Below are 18,367 nucleotides of genomic sequence, written 5' to 3' on the forward strand. Positions count from 1 at the left end.
CCGCAATGTGCTTCTGTTGTTCCCTGGAGCCTTGTGGTCTCGGCATTGAGCTGGCAAGAGAGGAAGTTGTGGAGCAAGCATTTTCAGCTCACAGGTGACACTCAAAACCAAACGGATATCCCACTGGCAAAAACTAGTCACATGGCTCCCCCTGGAAGCAAGGAGGGTTGGGAAATGTAGTGACCAGCTAGGTAGAGACTTCCCAGCAACAACTGTGTTCTGTGGAAGGTGAAGCACCATTGCAGGGTAGCATCTAGCCATCTCTGCTGGGTACATTTGTCAAGAATGCCAGTTCTAGAGCCCGGTGGACCTTGATTCAGACCCGTGCGCCATTGACTAGCCCTGTGAATGTGGGCACATTATTTCACTTCTCTGACCCCCTCTTCTCATTTGTAAAATGATGATAATGGAAGAATCTGTCTCACAGTGTTGCCATGGGGTTTAAATGATATCATGTACATACAACTCTTGTCACAGTACCTGGCACATAATGAGCACTCAGTAAATGGTGGCTGTTTATTATTATTATTAGAGATGAGGTCTCACTGTCACCCAGGCTGGAGTGTGACGGTGTAATCATAGCTCACTGCACCCATGAACTCCTGGGCTCAAGTGATCCTCCTGCCTCAATCTCCTAAGAAGCTGGGACTATAGACACACACCACCACATCTGGCTTTTTTTTTTTTTTTTTTTTTTGTAGAGATGGGGGTCTTGCTCTGTTGCCCAGGCTGGTCTTGAACTCCTGGCCTCAAGTGATCCTCTCACCTTGGCCTCCCAAAGTGCTAGGATTAATGGCATGAGACACTGTGCTTGATCTGTTTTCATTATTAACTATGAAGCAATGCTACTATCTCACTCAGTGAGACGTGTCAGTTTTCTTCAGTTTGCAAGAGATTACACAAGTTATCTCAATTAATTCGAATTTGGTCTTTTTAGAGACACAGAAAATAAGAGCCGGAAAAAAAAATCTAAGCAGCCAAACAGCCAGCTTCTTGGTATCAGAACACTGCATAGGTGACATGAAGGGCTCTACTTGTGAGACAATAGTCCTGGAAACTCAGGAGCACCTGTCCAGAGGACATTGGCTGCCCCACCCACAGAACTCAGCTCTTCTCTGGCTCAGCATCTTTCTTTCCTGCTGCTTCTGACTGGCCTCTCTGCTTTCCTCAGCATCTCCAGGTTTCTTCTTACTCACAGCTTCTACGAGCTTTACTCTTTGTGCATCTTGGCTTCTTTGCCATTGTGTTTTCTGCAAGTCTCTATTGATGTCTTATGCTCAGACACTGTGAGAGGATCTGTTAGACAGACCTTATACAATAAAGGGCACCTGTCGGTGGTCAGAACCCAGAGCTAGTTCACCCAGGATATCCATGGCTACTTTTCTTCCGGGTGTAAAGCTGACTCAACCAGCTGTGACTACCGTAGTGGGGATAGAGCACACAAACATGTGATGTGGTATAAGAAAATGCTTCAGTGCCTCCTTGTTGAGAAAGGAACAGTGCTTAGAGCCGGCACTCACAATATGAGTAACAGGGTAAGTCATTAAACACTTCACTGGTGAAAATCTTCAAATTTATTATCTGCCTTCAATTTGCCATGGATTTGCTTGGTTTCCTCAGTCTTCTTAGGATGAGTGCTTAAAAGTGAAGTATACACCTTCCTACCCTATCTGAAAAAATGAAAAAAAAAGTGAAGTATGCAATTCACTATCACTTAACTGGTATCCCTGGCTAAAGTTTGTCTGCATCGGGCTGGGCATGGTGGCTCATGCTTGTAATCCCAGCACTTTGGGAGTCCAACGAGGGCAGATCATGAGGTCAGGAGTTCGAGACCAGCCGGACCAATATGGTGAAACTCCATCTCTACTAAAAATACAAAAAATTAGCCAGGCATGATGGCGTGTGCCTGTAATCCCAGCTACTCTGGAGGCCGAGGCAGGGGAATCGCTTGAACCTGGGAGGTGGAGGTTGCAGTGAGCTGAGATTGTGCCACTGCACTCCAGCCTTGGCTACAGAGCGAGACTCTGTCTAAAAAAAAAAAAAAAATTTGCCTGCATCTACCCAACTTCCACACTTCTACCAGAGTTCTTATCCCCATGTAAATCTGGTTATTTTACTTTCTTGCTTAAAACTCTGAATTGGTTCCCTTCTAGGTATATACAAAGCCCTGACTTCTGAGCCTGCTGCCCTTACTCATTTTCTACCCTTCTCTGCACTACCCTTCTACCAATGTCCCACCACACTGAATTTTCTCCATTCTCTTTCACACTTTTGTGATCACACATATGCTGTTGTCTGGTTGGAATGCTATTCCCTACCCCATCACCCCTTGGTAAATGCCCATCTATCCTTTAACACCCAACTCAATGGATACCTTCTCTCAGAAGCTTTCCCTGGATCTGCCAGTCTCCGCCTGCCTCTCCCCCAACACACCACTGTGGCTGGGTGAAATCACGTGTCCCTTCGCCAGATCCCCATACGCCATAAACAGACCCCATTGGTGATGTTGATTATTTTATATCCTGGTTATCCAAGTGTCCGTCTCCCAGGCACAACTGTGAGCCTCAAAGGCAGAGAACATGATTTATTCATCTTTTACACTGCCAGGGTCCAAGAGCACATCTGTCTTCTTTAGCCCCCAATACCTGGATGTTACATTTTACTGGAATTCAAAACCCTGCTGCCACAGAGGGATCTGGAATATGAAAACAAAATCCACTCGTTCTCCTGTGTGTGTTTCCTGTGCAGGATCTTTACTTCCGAAGAATCATTTTATAGTCAACCACATTTAATCTATTCTACAGAGTACAAAAGAGAAACTAGTCTGCATTTTCCGTAAAGTAACATGACAAGAGATCCCATTCCTAGGTCTAGGAGAAGTGTTTGACTTGCTATAAACCAGGTGATTCTCAAATGTCCTCTCCTACGATTTTTCTCTTCATGTAAGTATCATCCAGGGAGCAATGACATTGTCAAGATGCGTTAATTGGAGACGTGGGCTAGAATGTTTGAAGCTACATTTCTCCCCATACACACAGAGTCTCTTCAGGCTTTTGAAAACCAACCTCTTATTTTTAGGCTTCTTTTCTCCAGAGGGACTCTCCCAATTTGAACTCTTTCAGAGAAGCTGGCATTTGGAAATGTGTGCGGAGCTGGGATGGTTGTCACAATGATGGTTGCTGCAATTATTTAGTGGGTGGGAGCCAGGATGCTCATATCGTACAATGCATGGGACCATCATATAGACCAAATGTTGTCCCACCCAGTGCGAATAGCCCTCTAGGAGAGAACCATTGAGTTAAGGGATATGTTTAAAGTCCAAAAGAAGCTCCTGTCTCAGTTTAAGAACTTCTGACTCAAATAAATTCATAGTTTTTTCTTCTATGTCAAAAATGTGTGCTTATATCAAGTTCACTGGAAACCAGAGACTTTTAAAAGAATCAACAGGAAAAAGCATTTAGCATGCCTTCTTGCTAGTGTAAAAAGACAAAATAGTGGAATAAAATGGTCCTTTCTTTGAAATGCATTTAATTTAATAAAATACGAAATTAAAGGTAGGACAGTCTCGTCCCTATTACAAAATAACCTGCAGAGTGAAAACTGAGACATGCACAATTTCATTAACCTTCCATGCATAACGCATAATGTACAGAAAATGCCATTTTAACATCCAACTGAACGTGGCTATTTCCATGCCTTGAGAGGGTTTCACATATTAGCATTATTTGTCAGTGAGGATACAGGAAACAGTATGAAGAAAAAAGGTCCTAGTCACACAAAGCATTTATCCTTTTCATAGTCTATTTTTTGAATGAAGATATTTTTCTTATTATATAGTGTTTTATCTGTTTGTTAAACATTCTTAGCAGCATACAGAAAAGCATGTCAGTAAAATTTGGAAATTTTGTTAAATCCTGACTCAGAGTGTGTAGCATCATTGAACATTAGAACTTCAGAACTTCAAAGGTCCTGGAGATGACAAGCTTCAGAGATCATGAAGTCCATAGGATCATGGATTCCTATTTTGTAGATGAGAAAACTGAGGCTTAGGGAAATTAATGACAGTGGAGGTGATAGCTTACTAGGGCCCACGAGAGAAAACAGAGCTGGATAGGTTTGCTTTGTGAGTTCTCAGTGTCTTCTCATTACAAACTGTCTTCAGTGCACCTTTAATTATTTTCTGAATAGACAATGGCAGTTCAAAACCCTGCTCATTTTATAGCATTCCTTAGCTGTTAGTACTATTACAATGACCAAAAAAGAGAAAGAAAAATTGGGGCAAAAATGAACAACCTTGCAATTTATAAAACTGCAAAACATAACTGTTACAGGAAAGGGGTCCCAATCCAGACCCCCAGAGAGGGTTCTTGGATCTCGCACGAGAAGGAATTCAGGGTGAGTCCATAGTGCAAAGTGAAGGCAAGTTTATTAAGAAAGTAAAGGAATGAAAGAATGGCTACTCCATAGACAGAGCAGCTCTGAGGGCTGCTGGTTGCCCATTTTTATGGCTATTTCTTGATGATCTGCTAAGCAAGGGGTAGGTTATTCATGCCTCCCCTTTTTGGACCATATAGGGTAACTTCCTGACGTTGCCATGGCATTTGTAAACTGTCGTGGCACTGGTGGGAGTGTAGCAGTAAGGATGACCAGAGGTCACTCTCGTTGCCATTTGTGTTTTGGTGGGTTTTGGCTGGCTCCTTTATTGCAACCTATTTTATCAACAAGTTCTTTATGACCTGTATTTTGTGCTGACCTCCTATCTCAACCTATGACTTAGAATGCCTCAACCATCTGGGAATGCAGCCCAGTACGTTTCAGCCTCATTTTACCTAGCTCCTGTTTAAGATGGAGTTGCTCTGGTTCACACACCTCTGACATAACCACCTAACATTTGAAAAATGTGTCATATTTTATTAAAATATTGTGTTGCAGTGAAATACAGTCATTGCAAAAGGATGCAGCATCATTTACTTTCTCTGGCTTTAATGTGTTGGAACAAGCCAAGCACATCCCTTGGTGCCCACTTCTTCCTCCATCCCCCAACATGTCGTTTGCAAATGAATTGTACACCTAACATTTGCTTTGTGCAAGGAATTTTAAACCCAGGAAACAATACAGTATGTTTTATTATATTATAGCAATAGACTTCAAGTTTAATGAGCTTTGGGTCTAAATGTAGCAATTTGGAAGTCTCTTCAAGCTTATAAAATGAGATTCTACCCAAGTTTGTAAGCAGGTACAATAACACTTGGAACGTAACTGTGTCAGGTATCTGAGAGGTTTTTCTTGAGGGGATGTAGAATCAATTGGCTATGTAATACTCCTCCTTCCTTCCCAGTATTTTATTCCACGACCACTGACACTGGAACAAAATGTCCCTATTTGACAGACATTGCAACATTTTGGTAGTTAGCTTAAAATACAGCTGATTTGTCCTCCTGCTGCCATCCCCTATGGCAATCAGTATCTGAAAGCTTGTTTTAAAGCCATTCAACAAGCACAAAGAACCATACCTGTTGCATCTGATTTCCCCCCCTATTAAATCAGGATGAATAATTTAGTAAAAACTGCTTATGCACAGATACTGCAGTGACTGCATGGAAGGTAAGACTGTGAGGCTGCTGGCATTTTCACCACTTCTAGCTGGTTGTCAGTGGAATCTTGGCTTTTCTCTCAATGGCAGTGAGCCAAATAGCCCAGTGATCTTGGCCTTTCACCTAAGGGTCCTTAGTGCACCAGGACCTTTCCCCTGTAACAAAGCCCATTTCTTCTTTTGTAACTGTGGTGGACACTATTGGTTGGCTATTCAACTGACCTTCACAGCCCCCATCTTCCTTAAGGTTGAAATAGGCAATTACTTGTATTCTCTCAGCCTCCCTTGCTGCCAGGCAGTCATGTGACCCAGGTCTAAACAGTGACATATAAGGTAAGGTGTGTTGAGGTGCTTCTGGGAAACCTCTTCTTCCCTAATGGAGAGGTGGTTTGGCACCGTAAGGGCTCTGGAGCTGAACTGCCAGAGTTTAAGTCCCAGTTCTATCACTTCTTGCCTGTGTCATACTGAGAAAGTTAATTCTGCTTTTTGTGCTTTGTTTTTTTAATTGGCTGCAGAATTAAAACTTACAAAGTGCTCAGGATAGCATCTGACATACAGTAAATGCTGAGAAAATGTTAGTTACTATTATAATTAATAAAAAAAAAAGAAGGCATGTGATGAGCATTCTGCTTCCTGCTTTTGGAAATGGCTTTGTGAGGTTAGGATGCCTGGAGTTATGGCAACCATTTTGTGACCAAAAGGGGAACAGCAAGAGAATCACAATGACTCTGACTCAGTGTCCTTGCATTGGCAGAGATGCCAGCCCAGCCCTGGGACACCTACCTCAAGATTTTCTTAAGTAAACAAACTATAGATATAGTGGATTTTCTGTTACTAGCTGCTGAACAATCCCATCTAATATATATATATATACACACACACACACATATATTATATAGAAGCAGGAAGCAGAATGCTCATCATATGCCTTCTTTCTTCTTTCTTTTTTATTTTTATAAAATTATATAAAAAATTTTATATTTTTTTTTTTTTTTTTTTGAGACAAGGTCTCACTTTGTCACCCAAGATAGGGTATGGTGGCGTGCTCACAGCTCACTGCAGCCTCCACCTCTGGGGCTCAGCCTCCCAAGTAACTGGGACTACAGTGTTAGCCACCATGCCCAGCTAATTTTTATTTTTTGTAGAGATGACGTCTTACTATGTTGCCCAGGCTGGTCTCAAACTCCTGGACTCATGTGATCCTTCCACCTCAGCCTCCTAAAGTGCTGGGGTAATAGGCATGAGCCACTGCACTCAGCCATCTTGTCATTATTAAGCCAGGGTTTAAGCCCTACCTTCTCTGGTTCTAGCTGCTCTGTTGGCTTTGTTCACCATGTACTGCTTCCTCCTCTAGTAGAGATGAGATGTTCCCTCCTAAGAGGCTTAGACTGATTTTCTTTAATCTGCCCTGGGAGCATTCTTAAATAGACTGTGGGCCTGATAGCAGCCTCATGTATGGAAATCAGGGCTTACTGGGGGGAGGGTGTGTAATTAAGCCCTTGTCCTACTTCAACTGAGCAGGATCTAGCTCTGCAGGCCTTCCTGGCTCCCATAGGTCTGGCTGCAGTATGTAAACATCTTATGGGAGGCAGGGGTCCCAATCTGGCTGCTACTGGGGTCTCTTTGAGAGAGGAGAAAGAAAGAAACTGGTCAAGAAGGGAGTTAGGGTGAGTCCTCAGTTGAATTCCTTCAAACAAAAGAACAGCCTGAAAACTCAAGCTGCAGGCACAGATAAGGGAACTTGCACAGGGTGGGGGGCTTACCTAAGACATGCCCACAGTTGCACAGATAAGAAAGGCTACACAGGTGACTTGCCCAGACATGCCCACAATGGAAAATCCTGTCCCCTAGCACATGCTCAGTAAAGGGAACAAAGCAGTATGGAGTAACTCAAGCTAAGGGCCCACATGCACACTAGAAGGACAGGGTGGAGCTACCAGAAATTCGTGCCTTATGCAAATGAGATGCCCAGCCCTCATCAGTTTCTTGTAAAAGCCTTTACATTCAGTTGTAAAAGCAGCAACCCTCTTCCGGGCTCTATCTCTGTGGCGGAGAGCTTTCTTCTTTCACTTAGGAAACTTTCACTCCAACCTTACCCTTTGTGTCCACGCTCCTTAATTCTCTTGGTTGTGAGACAAAGAACTCCGGGTGATACCTCACAATGAGAGACTGCTACATTGTTGTGCACTGGAGAGACTATAATATCTTCAACCTCCAGGTGCCATAGCACAGAGGCTCTGCTAGGAATCCAAGGCCACCATGTGTGGGTATGGAGGGGAGGATTGAGTGGCCCCTAAAGATCCCAAGTGCTTTCTTGCCAAGATCACAGCAAAGCTGCACCACCCGTGCCCCCCAGTGCACTCATGTTTCTTCCAGCAAAGTTTGTTCTCTATGATTCTTTGTTTTCCAGATCACACCTGGGCAGACTGTTCTGAAAATGATCAATGATCATGTTCAATTAATGATCAAGAAGACAATGATCTTGTAGAATGACAGAGGAAGTAAAAATTATAAAAGTAGAAACTCTGGGACTCCCTTTTCTTTAGAAAATTGGCTTCTTGCTGGGTGTCTTACTTTTCTGTTTCTATATCCAACTTACATGATAAGCCCCTAAGGATTTCTGTCATTCTGTTCCTCACTGAAATCACTACAAAATTACAGTAAAAAATAAGGATAATGAAAAGAGGATCACTTCATAGCCTACCTGGGTTCTGGAATTAAATCCAGTTCAGGTCAGGAATGAGCCATGAGATCCAGTAGTTTTTACCCATTATCAGACTTAAATCAAATTATTTTCAGTATTTCCAATGTAGACCTGTAGATGGTTTTCTATCACATAAAATTCAAAATGACAAGGAAGTTTATCTAGAGAAATTTAGAAGAAAGAAAGGTACATTCATCTATTGTCTGAAAGTGTTTTTATTTTTTAAGCATACCAATGTATTTATTATTTAGTTAAGCACCCACATGATGTCACATGTAAGAATCAGCACATTGCCATGGGCCCCATTCTCAGAAGAGAATGGACCCTTCTGGGGTCCAAGCTGACATGAATAATTTAGGTTATTAGGGTGCTGGTTAATGAATTGTCCCAATGTTTGGGCATCCTATGTCCCTGCTAACTCCCTGGCAGGGCTTCCTTAAGAGAACAGTTTCACTCAATGTACTTAATAGATATATTTCCATGTACTATGAGATGACTCAGGGTTGGTCAGTAACCTGGGTTTTTTGAACAATCAGAAAGAAAAATGGAAGCTCGTTGGTGGCTTTTCCAGCCCACAGCGTTAGTCTTGCCTAAGCCCTCTCTGCAGCTAAACAACTCGTTTTCCCCCCAGTGCTTCCTGAGTCCTTATTCCTTTTAATGAGAAGCCAGAAAAAGAGGTCAGCGCGAACGGGTGCTGAAAAGAAAAAAATCCTGGCTCTCTTTTAACCAAGAAAAGCAGAGCATTTCTGAATTCTGGCTCTGACACAGAAAAGCCCTGTCTCTAAGTCCCTCCTCATGATGATTGCCTGGGGACATGTCAGAAAAGTATTCTGGCTGATATTAACTGCCACGATCACGTATCCCGGGAGAAACACTTTCAAAGAACCCAGAGCCAGCTTTTTGGAAGCAAGTAGGCCAAGCAGTCTACTATACGTCAAGTTTAAATGAGAACATGCCTGTAAAAAGGCTTTAAGACCTGTAAAAGTCTTACGTGTGTGCCTCGTACTGTGCCCAGCCCTCGAGCACTGACTGTAGAAGACGACTCAGAAGACATGCTTCCTACCCTCCTCACTCCCTCCTAGAGCTTAGATTCTGGGAGAGAGACAGGATCATTCTATGCAAAATAATTAAACAATTAAATGTTTGACTGTGTGGCTGTAAGTAGAGTTATGTCAGGTGGCCATGAGAGACCACTGGGACTGAACTTGTCAAGAGATGGTTTGTGAAGAAGCCACAACCCCCATGGCTGGTGTCCTGTCGGGGAGATCACAAATTAGAAAGGATCAAGATGGGGCAACTTGTTTTATACACAAAGGATATCCATGTGGGTCAGGAATGCAATCAGACAACTTGTGTTGGTTTGACTCAAACTTTGTACTTAGCTCAAGATATGATTTATAGCTTCAAACACTTACCTACAAACAAAAAGACACCAACAAAACAATTTGAGCATTTAAAATAAACAGTTGAGAGCTGGTTTAACTATAGTATGTGGGTTCATAAGAACTAATATGTTTGAGGCTCTTTTCACTATGAAGATGACAAGTCAGGACTTTAGTTTTCAGGAAACAAACATTCATAGCTTTGGTCACCTGCTTGCTAGAGAAACAATAGGAGGAGGGGCTGAATTCATTCCATCCATGTCTTTCACTTTGTCTTGATTTCTAAAGTAGTGAATGAGTTTTTAAGCAGCAGTTGCTGAATTCTTCTTTGCTTTGTCCTGACATGCAGACAATCTAAGAGGAAAATCAAGTCAGGGAAGTATTTAGAGAAGAATGCTGATGCCTGCAATTTGCTTTGAAATCGATAAAAAAAGATGGATGATTGGGTAAAGGAATGGATAGATATGTAGATATGTGACAAAGCAAGTATAGTAATATATTAATGATACATATAAGGCTGTGCATGTAAAATTATTTTAATTTCCAACTTTACTACAAAAAATGTCGTAATACTATGGTGGGAAAAAAGCAAATCAGGGTTTTCTTTGTGTTGCCCTTTCTTCTGATAGTTAAAAATCATTATCTGAAAGGACACATAAATAAAACAGCTTGGAATAAGTCCTAGACATAAATGAAAAGTAATAATTGTGTGTCTTATTTGTTTAAAGAACCCTCAAATCTCTCTCTACTAGCCAACTGTTGATGCTAAGTATTCTGCTATTAGAAACACAGTCTTTTGAGCTAAGGGCTTATTCTGTAAAAACCTCTTGGAATTCTTGGGAGAACTACCAGATTAAACTCAATTAGTCATTAATACTCAACTGCAAATCAATTTAAGTGATCACTTCCAAGTAATATAGAGCTAAAAGGTTTGGAATAAAGGAGAGGGAAAAGAGAACATAAGCACCAAATGTCTTAGGGGAGGAATGGGAGATGCTGAAGGACGATCTGTAGAGGCATTAAAGATCAACTCACCTTCTTTACAAGGTTACTCTGGGCCAAACTAAATCCTGATATTAGTCTTTGCTGCTTTTGAATTCTATATTTAGAATTTCTGAAGCTCCAGTGAAGGTGTCCTATGGCACTTTAAGAAGGCTGTTAAACTGCCTTTCTGTAGTTCTTGCTACTTGATACTAAGGACTCAAGCCCAAATCTTACTCCACAGGGGATGCTGTGGACCATGGGCTGTTCATCTATGGTTAGGTTTAAACTTTGACTTACTTTCCTTCTATGGAGGGGAATATTTTCTTTTCTTTTCTCTCTTTTTTTTTTTTTGAGACAGAGTCTTGCCCTGTTGCCCAGGCTAGAGAGCAATGCTGTGATCACAGTTCCCTGCAGCCTTGATTTCCCTGGCTTAAGCAATCCTGCAGCTTCAGCCTCCTGAGTAGCTGGGACTACAGGCATGTGCCACCACACCTGGTTAATTTTTTAATTTACTGTAGAGGTGGGGTCCCACTATATTGCCCAGGCTGGTCTCGATCTCCTAGGCTCCAGCAATCCTCCTGTCTTGGCCTCCCAAAGTGCTGGGATTACAGGTGTGAGCCACTGTGCCTGGCCCATATTTTCATTTTTGTACATTACTCTATTTTTCTTTCTTTAGAGACACCTATTCCTTAGCTGGTTTCTTCAGAAACTAGAGTCTGAGGCAAGGGTTTATGTGCCACGATTTTCTTAGGGAGCATACATTAAGGACCAGGAGGGAAGGATAAATAACGTGAGACAGAAAAGGAGATAAAACCAATACAGGTACAAGGAAGTGTATTGAACTGGCTACCACTAAGGACAGCTGATTGTTTGATATCACAGAGTTATCTTAAATGAAGCCATGTAAAAAATGTCTCAAGAATGTCTCTTTGGGTAAGAAAAGGGGAAGAATTTATCCCCTGCTCCCATATCTCATTGGTCAAAGCCTCATTCTAATGGGTCCATTCTCCTGCATGCCCAGATTGTACAGGTGTGAGGGTTGCTGTGAATTTCTATGCCTTGTTATCAAACAGAGAAATCTCAGAGTAACAGGTGAGAGTGCATGGGGTGGGATGAGGCAAAGTGCCATCTGGTTGTGCCTTCAGGAAGCTGCTTGCTGAGGTGACAGCTGGAACAAGAGACGAGTGAAGCTGAGAGGTCTAAAGTGGTGAGTGAGAACAGTCTAATGAGCCTGACCCTCATACCACACAGCCTGCTGGTGCCCTCCATTATCTGGTTCACTTGGTACATTCTGGAGCCTCTATTTTTCTGAGAACAAGATGGCCTGTTTTCCCTGAAGGAGAAGGTATGAATATAATCTGTCACAGAGTCTCCTTCAAGATGGCGGTAGTTGAATTTCTAAAAAGGTCCAAGGCAAGAAGACTAGTGAAGCAAGATGCAGTCCCTCCATTATAGCTGATCCTAAGGCCATAATTGACATCTGCCATCCTCCACTTCTACCTCCCATTTTAGATTTCTATCACCCTTGGTCAGCACTTTGCCATTGATCTGCACTGCCTGCCCGGTAATATGATCAAGACCTACATCACCAAGAGGCCTGAGGTCTGTATTGCTTTGTCCTTGGTCTGTAATTGCGACAATTACCTATTTTCTATGGATACACCAAAACATGTCCTTGTGAATCAGGTGGATTCCAGACATAGTCTCCCTTGCTCACACTGTGCAGAGTAACCATGGCTCCTTGTGGTGTTCAGGAACTCTCTTTGTTTGCTGATCCACCACTATGAGTTCAAAGTAACCCCGTGGCAGTTGCAGTTTTAAGTGCAGCATAAACCTTACTGATCTCTGGGAACAAGCGCTTCTAAACCTGGCAAATTCAAAGTTTGTATGAGTGGAAAACACAAATTCCATAAGAAGGTCACCGGGAGTAATGATGACCAAAGCCATGCCTTTTCCCCAGACCCATGTATTCTAACTACTGGGGGCCATATATTAGCTGTTAATTCTACACATATATTGGATGCTCAAAGGAGAGTGCTCCAACTTTGTGGCCTATTTTCCCTGAGCTGGGGTCTTAGCTGAGCTTTCAATAGCCCATTCCACCATGCTACTAGACTGGCTGCTTCTGGATGGTGAGGTCCATGGTAGATGTTGCAGTTATGTACCTATTGTCACAACTCTTCTGCTGTTTCTGTAACATGGATCCCCTGTTCATAGGTAATGCTGTTGAAGGCTACCATACCTATATTTATTAGGCATTGTGAAAGGCCTTAGATGATTATACTGGTGGAGACACTACGGGAAGGAAAAACAAACAACCGATATGTAAAATAGGCAGCAATTCCAGTAAAGATGAATTGCTGCCCCATTAGGGGTAGAAGGAACAAAACATAACCATCTGGCCATGAAATGGCTGGCTGGTCTCACCGAAGAATGGCATCATATCAAGGAATCAATGTCAGTCTCTACTTCTGGCAGTGACAATGGGGACAGTATCAGCAGCCTTGATAAGAAGCGGCCTACACTTTTGGGCTCATGGATAGGCTCCAACCCTGCTACCTCGGTCACTCTGTTTATGAGGTCGCTGCACAAATGCTGGGGTAGTTGAGTAGAGACCCTTGCTTATCTTCACCGGATCAGTCATCTGTGTCCCTGGTTGTTGAAATCCTCCTCTGTGGTGGATACTCTTTAGTAATCATTAATATTACACACAAAGATCTGCACAATTTGCCTCCAGTCCCATAGGCCGAGCAGTATGTCTCTTCTCTATATCTTCTTGCTCCATCTGGGGGACCATCCTCTAAGAAACAGTATAAATTACATCTCAAGGACCGTCTGGTGTCTTGGAATGGGGGGAAAAAGAGGGGAAAATTGCTCCACCAGCTCTTGTTTCCCACTGGTCAAAAGTTTAACCCACAAGATTGTTAACTCTCTTGCATTTCTAGGTTGTTGGTCATACGTGGTCACGAAGTGGGATCCTATGTCTTTGTGTCAACTGGGAAGCCGCAGGAAGAAGGTAAAGGGTTTACAGTGCAGTTATGAGGCTAGACAGTGTTAGACCATGCAGAGCTGGTCATTGCTGTAGCAGCTGGAACAAGACAAGTGAGGCTGAGAATATCTGAAGTGAAACATAAGTGTTGGATATACCTCTCAAAAGCACACTTCCAAAGAAGTGTGACCCAACTGTCTCCAGGATATAGAAATCAATGAAGCAATTTCATTCTTAATGTGGAGTTTTGCTGGCTCATAGGACTCCATCTGCATGACTCCCTCTCCACAGCCCCTCACTCTGTAGGCAATCTTGGAAGCCTCCGAGGATGTCTCAAAAGTGTCTGAGATTCCTTCTGGGCCTGTACTTTCGGTGACAATGCCTCTGTATGCATCCTGTTTCCTACACTGCCAGCCTTGGTCCCTCCAGCCTGATCCTCTGCTACTGCTGGTGCTCTGCTCTAGAGGCCAGCCTTGCTAAGTGCCTTGGCCAAGAAGCTTACACCTACAAAGAAAGAAAATGGTGTTCTCTCTTGCATCACGCTATGTCAGGGGAGAGGCCTACTCCTGCAGTGGCGTTGTTTGGGCTCCACGGTGTTACAGACTTTGGTGACACAGCATTGCCAGTTTTATTTATTTATTTTTCTTCTCTCCAGGGCTAGCATACAACACAAAGATAATTGGGCCAGGGTAGATTCAAATAACAGCCTTTGTGCTGAACCAAGGGTCATTACTCCTTTTGATCCTTAAGTCCTGTTGCTAAGCCCAGCTTGCTGTGCCAGAATTTTTCTTCCCCCAGGATAAATTTTCTCCTAGGAATTGCACAGCTCTTGCAATATAGTATCTGATGCATCTTTCTCCCTCTGATCTCCTCCAGTTTGCCAAAGGACTTTGTACAATTTTTTTTTTTCTTGTTCCGTCAGCCAAGCTGGAGTGCTGTGGCACAATCTCGGCTCACTGCAACCTCTGTCTCCTGGGCTCAAACAATTCTCCTGCCTCAGCCTCCCGAGTAGCTGGGATCATAGGTGTGTGCCATCATGCCCGACTAATTTTTGTATTTTTAGTGAGATGAGGTTTCACCATGTTGGCCAGGCTGGTCTCGAACTCCTGACCTCAGGTAATCTGCCCACCTTGGCCTCCCAAAGTGCTGGGATTACAGGCGTGAGCCACCGCGCCCGGCCGTACAAATTCTTTACCCAGAAAGTTCCTGAGGACTCTTATAAACCAGAACTACCGAGGGATGGGGTGCTACTGAAATTGCCCCCACAGGGTTGACAACAATTGCATGCTAGGTTCTGGACAGAAATATAGTTATAATTAAGCATCAATCAGGCTGTACTGTGGCCCATTTCCAGTAAACGTCACTAGATACTGATCATTTGCATTCCCATTGTTTCTATAGATAGGATTTCTGACATTAGGGTCATAAGACTGTTTAAAAATTGATTTGCATCCCCATTGTTCCCACAGACAGGATCTCTAATATTAGACTCATAAGGCTTCTGCTGAAGGATCACTTAAGACTTTTTTCAGACATGAATTCCAGCAACCAGTTTGAAGACCCCCACAGGTTCTTATTATATTTCTGTCTAGAACCCAGCATGCAATTCTTGTCAACTCTGTGGGGGCAGTTTCAGTAGCACCCCGGCCCTTGGTAGTCCTGGTTTATGAGTCCTCAGGAACCGCCAGGAATGGGATCAGCATGGGAACACGGTTCTTCATCTCCCTGTTCCATGATGCCACTCTGCACTCTTCAACCAGTCAACGATCTCCACATTTCAGCCACTCCCAAACTCCTAAAAACCTGAACCCCAAATTCATTGGGGAGATGGATTTTGAGGCTTTCTACCATCTCTTCATTCAGTGACCCTACAATTAAACCTCTTTCTCTGCTGCAACGGGGTGTCTCTGCTTATTGACTTACCATGTACACCAGTCAATGACTCTTTTATGGACACACTACTGCCTTAATTCCTCCCACCAATCATACCTGACCCTCAGCTCTGGCCCAACCCTAGAGCTTCCTAATTCTTAGGAAAGGAGAACAGATGTTCTTATACACACACTCTCTCTCACTAGCAGGTTAGTAACTTAAAGGTTTAAATTGGAAGTCATGCTTTAAGAACTCCTATTAAATGTTTACAAAACTTTTGTATTCGCACAGCATCCTTTCCCACTGTTCTCATTTTGATAATCACTCCCTCATTGGTTTTTGGTACCACTCAAGTTAAAATATTTGGGTCTTTGTGATACACAGAGACCAGGAAAGCGGAGAAAGGTCTACGGGAAAATGTACAATGGACATCCTCCATGCCCAGGTGCCAGTCATCATCCACCATCACCACCTCATAGGAGATGGAACCCAACGGATGGTCCCAACACAAAGGAGATGCTTTTTGTCCCCTGCAAAGTTATCATGGATCTCAGGCCCTGTCTTTTTAGACTTTAGGTGGGAACTTCCCCTTTGCATTTCTGTTGTCCCCTGGAAAAAGGAAATGGAATTTTATGTCAGCCATGATTCAAATTACTCAATACAAACCTGGCTGACACACTATTGAAGAAAGCATTTTATATGATGCTGCAGGTAGGTGTGCCCTGGAATTTTAGCTGCCTTCAGCTAAAATACTCATGTAAATGCTCACTTCAAAATGTATGTGCAGGTCAGATCCTGGGACAGATGCCAAGATGCTGCTAATATTGTTTTATTAGGCCATTATTCTGTGTTGGTTTCTTAAATGCAGTGGTCTTATTGCCATCTTCCTTTCAACAGCACTGGGCACACAGTTGGTATTAAACATGCTTATTAAAGAACTGAATGAAAGAAGTAGTGGTAGCAATCATCTCTTAAATTAGATGCCACGATCTGGGGATCTTTTCATTTTTTTAATGATAAATTTTCATTGTAGAAAACTTTGGAAAGAGAATTGGTATAGAACCCATTTGAATATTGTATAGACATTGATAAACATGGACTAACACACAGTCACAATTCCAATGTACAAAGATAGGGAAAGAATACAGCTATGTCTTATTTATCATTTCATTTGGATGTACCTCTATGCTTTAATAACTTACAATATTAGAGCTGGAGGAGATTTACCAGATACAAAAACTGAGGTCCAAAGAAATGAAGTGACTTGCTCAAGGTCACACATTAGTTAGTAGCAGATTCTGGACCACAATTCAGATGTCTAAATGCCTACTGGCATTTTCCCTTCTATTGCTTGCTCATAATGAGGCTTTCTTCTTAGCTGTATTTTTGCTACCATGTCACATGAATGTCTCCCCCTTTAATTTTGAAGTCCACTGTGCCAGAGGCGAGCCGGTCTCATTCCTTGAGAAAGGCTGCTGAAAGCAGTTTTTATTTCACCTTATATCACCAGATTTTAGTCATTCTCTGGCTTAATAACATCTCTGATGAATTGGTGGAAACACTGCTGTCTGAAATATTTCTGACACAGCTCTTCATTTCACAAACTATGCTAATTTTAAGAGGGGCAACGTTATTGTGGAAACAATTTGGTTAGAAATGCCATGAGTTTCCCTTCTCTTCTTCTTACCTTCTTATTTTTTTTTCTCTCTCTCTCTCATCACACACATACAAACACACACACCTCAATTATTTCCTGCCTTCAAAGGTCTAAAAAGGAGCCTGGAAAATTATCCATGTTGTTCTCCTTTGACCTGACCATACCTGTACCTCTCAGATACGAGCAAATTTGGCTGTTTGTACAGAGAAATCCTCCCTCAGAAGTGCCTTCGGCTTCTAATAACTCTCACTAGGAGTGAGGCCCGCGTGAGTGCACAGCACGCACAGGCACACCGTGGCCAGCCAAGGCAACCAGAGCGGCCCCCCAACCACCACCACTGGAAGCCCACTGAAGGCAGTGCAGATGAAGAGGGGTAAAAAGTCAACCCACAGCTACATTTTCTACACACACAATGCCGGGCTCTATCAGGAAGTGTTTCCTGGGAGACATGACTGAACAGTCACACCTTTCTAAATGGACACACCCCAGGTGTGGTTCAGAGCTTGTTTCTGGTGAAAGATTCTTCGAATTTGTCATACCATCTTCTTATCAAGAAATCTTTCCTATTCTAACCTCTCACAGGAAAGTCCATTGCTATCACTTCTCACTGACCACTGTGAATATGCAGGAGAGGTGGTGACTACCTCTGAGTCACTGTTCACTGTTAGCTTCCTCCAGGGCAATCATCTTCCCAAGAAAGGCACATCTATCCTCTTTCTATGATCTAGCAGCTGCTGATGTGAAATCTATTGAATAGACCTTTATTGAGAGCATCTGTGTGCTGAACTCTTAGTAGATGAAGATAAATAATGTGAACCCTGCATCTGAGAAACTTATGATGAAGTAGAAAAGATGATATCATTAATGATGATGGTAATAATGATTAGTAGATGCCAGGCCTTTTACTAATTCATTTTAATTCCCACATCCACCCTGTTAAATATAATTATTTGTAAGGAAGCTGAGGCTCAGAGAGGTTATGTGACTTGCCTAAGGACAAACAGCTAATTAGTGACAAAGCCATACTACCTTTCTCCAAAGACCATGGTGCCAACCACTGTGAAAAAGCAGACAATTTCAGCAGGTGGTAAGAACTGTAGAGGAGTATGTACAAGGCACCTCGGGAGCACAGAGAGGCCATCTCACAGTCTGGGGAGTTAGAAAAGGCTTCCTGGAGGAGATGTTC

The 18,367-nt window shown here is 42.7% G+C and overlaps 2 protein-coding genes across 3 annotated transcripts in view; one reads left to right on the forward strand and one right to left on the reverse strand.

Moving 5' to 3' along the window:
- The window catches only part of NUBPL (nucleotide binding protein like), a 445,280-nt gene that overhangs the window by 3,102 nt on the left and 423,811 nt on the right, over window positions 1-18,367 (reverse strand). For both annotated transcript variants that reach the window (XR_004184955.1, XR_004184957.1), the window contains exon 13: window positions 8,298-10,033. The gene's annotated coding sequence lies outside the window, so the exon portion shown is untranslated. The remainder of the gene's footprint in view (window positions 1-8,297; window positions 10,034-18,367) is intronic.
- LOC116275897 lies at window positions 1,467-17,558 on the forward strand. Its single transcript, XM_031668974.1, has 6 exons — window positions 1,467-1,535; window positions 10,857-10,937; window positions 12,176-12,265; window positions 13,609-13,679; window positions 15,245-15,351; window positions 17,359-17,558. The coding sequence occupies exons 1-6, from the start codon at window positions 1,467-1,469 to the stop codon at window positions 17,556-17,558; spliced, it is 618 nt and encodes a 205-aa protein (XP_031524834.1).

The sequence above is a fragment of the Papio anubis genome, chromosome 7 (assembly GCF_008728515.1).
Source record: "Papio anubis isolate 15944 chromosome 7, Panubis1.0, whole genome shotgun sequence".
Classification (NCBI taxonomy): Eukaryota; Metazoa; Chordata; class Mammalia; order Primates; family Cercopithecidae; genus Papio; species Papio anubis.

Bases quoted from the DNA above. Each gene is read 5' to 3' on its own strand.
- LOC116275897 (XM_031668974.1), top strand. From the start codon at position 1,467: ATGCTTCAGTGCCTCCTTGTTGAGAAAGGAACAGTGCTTAGAGCCGGC. The intron at 1,536-10,856 runs GTAAGTCATTAA...GCCTTTCTGTAG, and splicing joins CTCACAATATGAGTAACAGG to TTCTTGCTACTTGATACTAA. The intron at 12,266-13,608 runs GTCTGTATTGCT...TTGCATTTCTAG, and splicing joins ACATCACCAAGAGGCCTGAG to GTTGTTGGTCATACGTGGTC.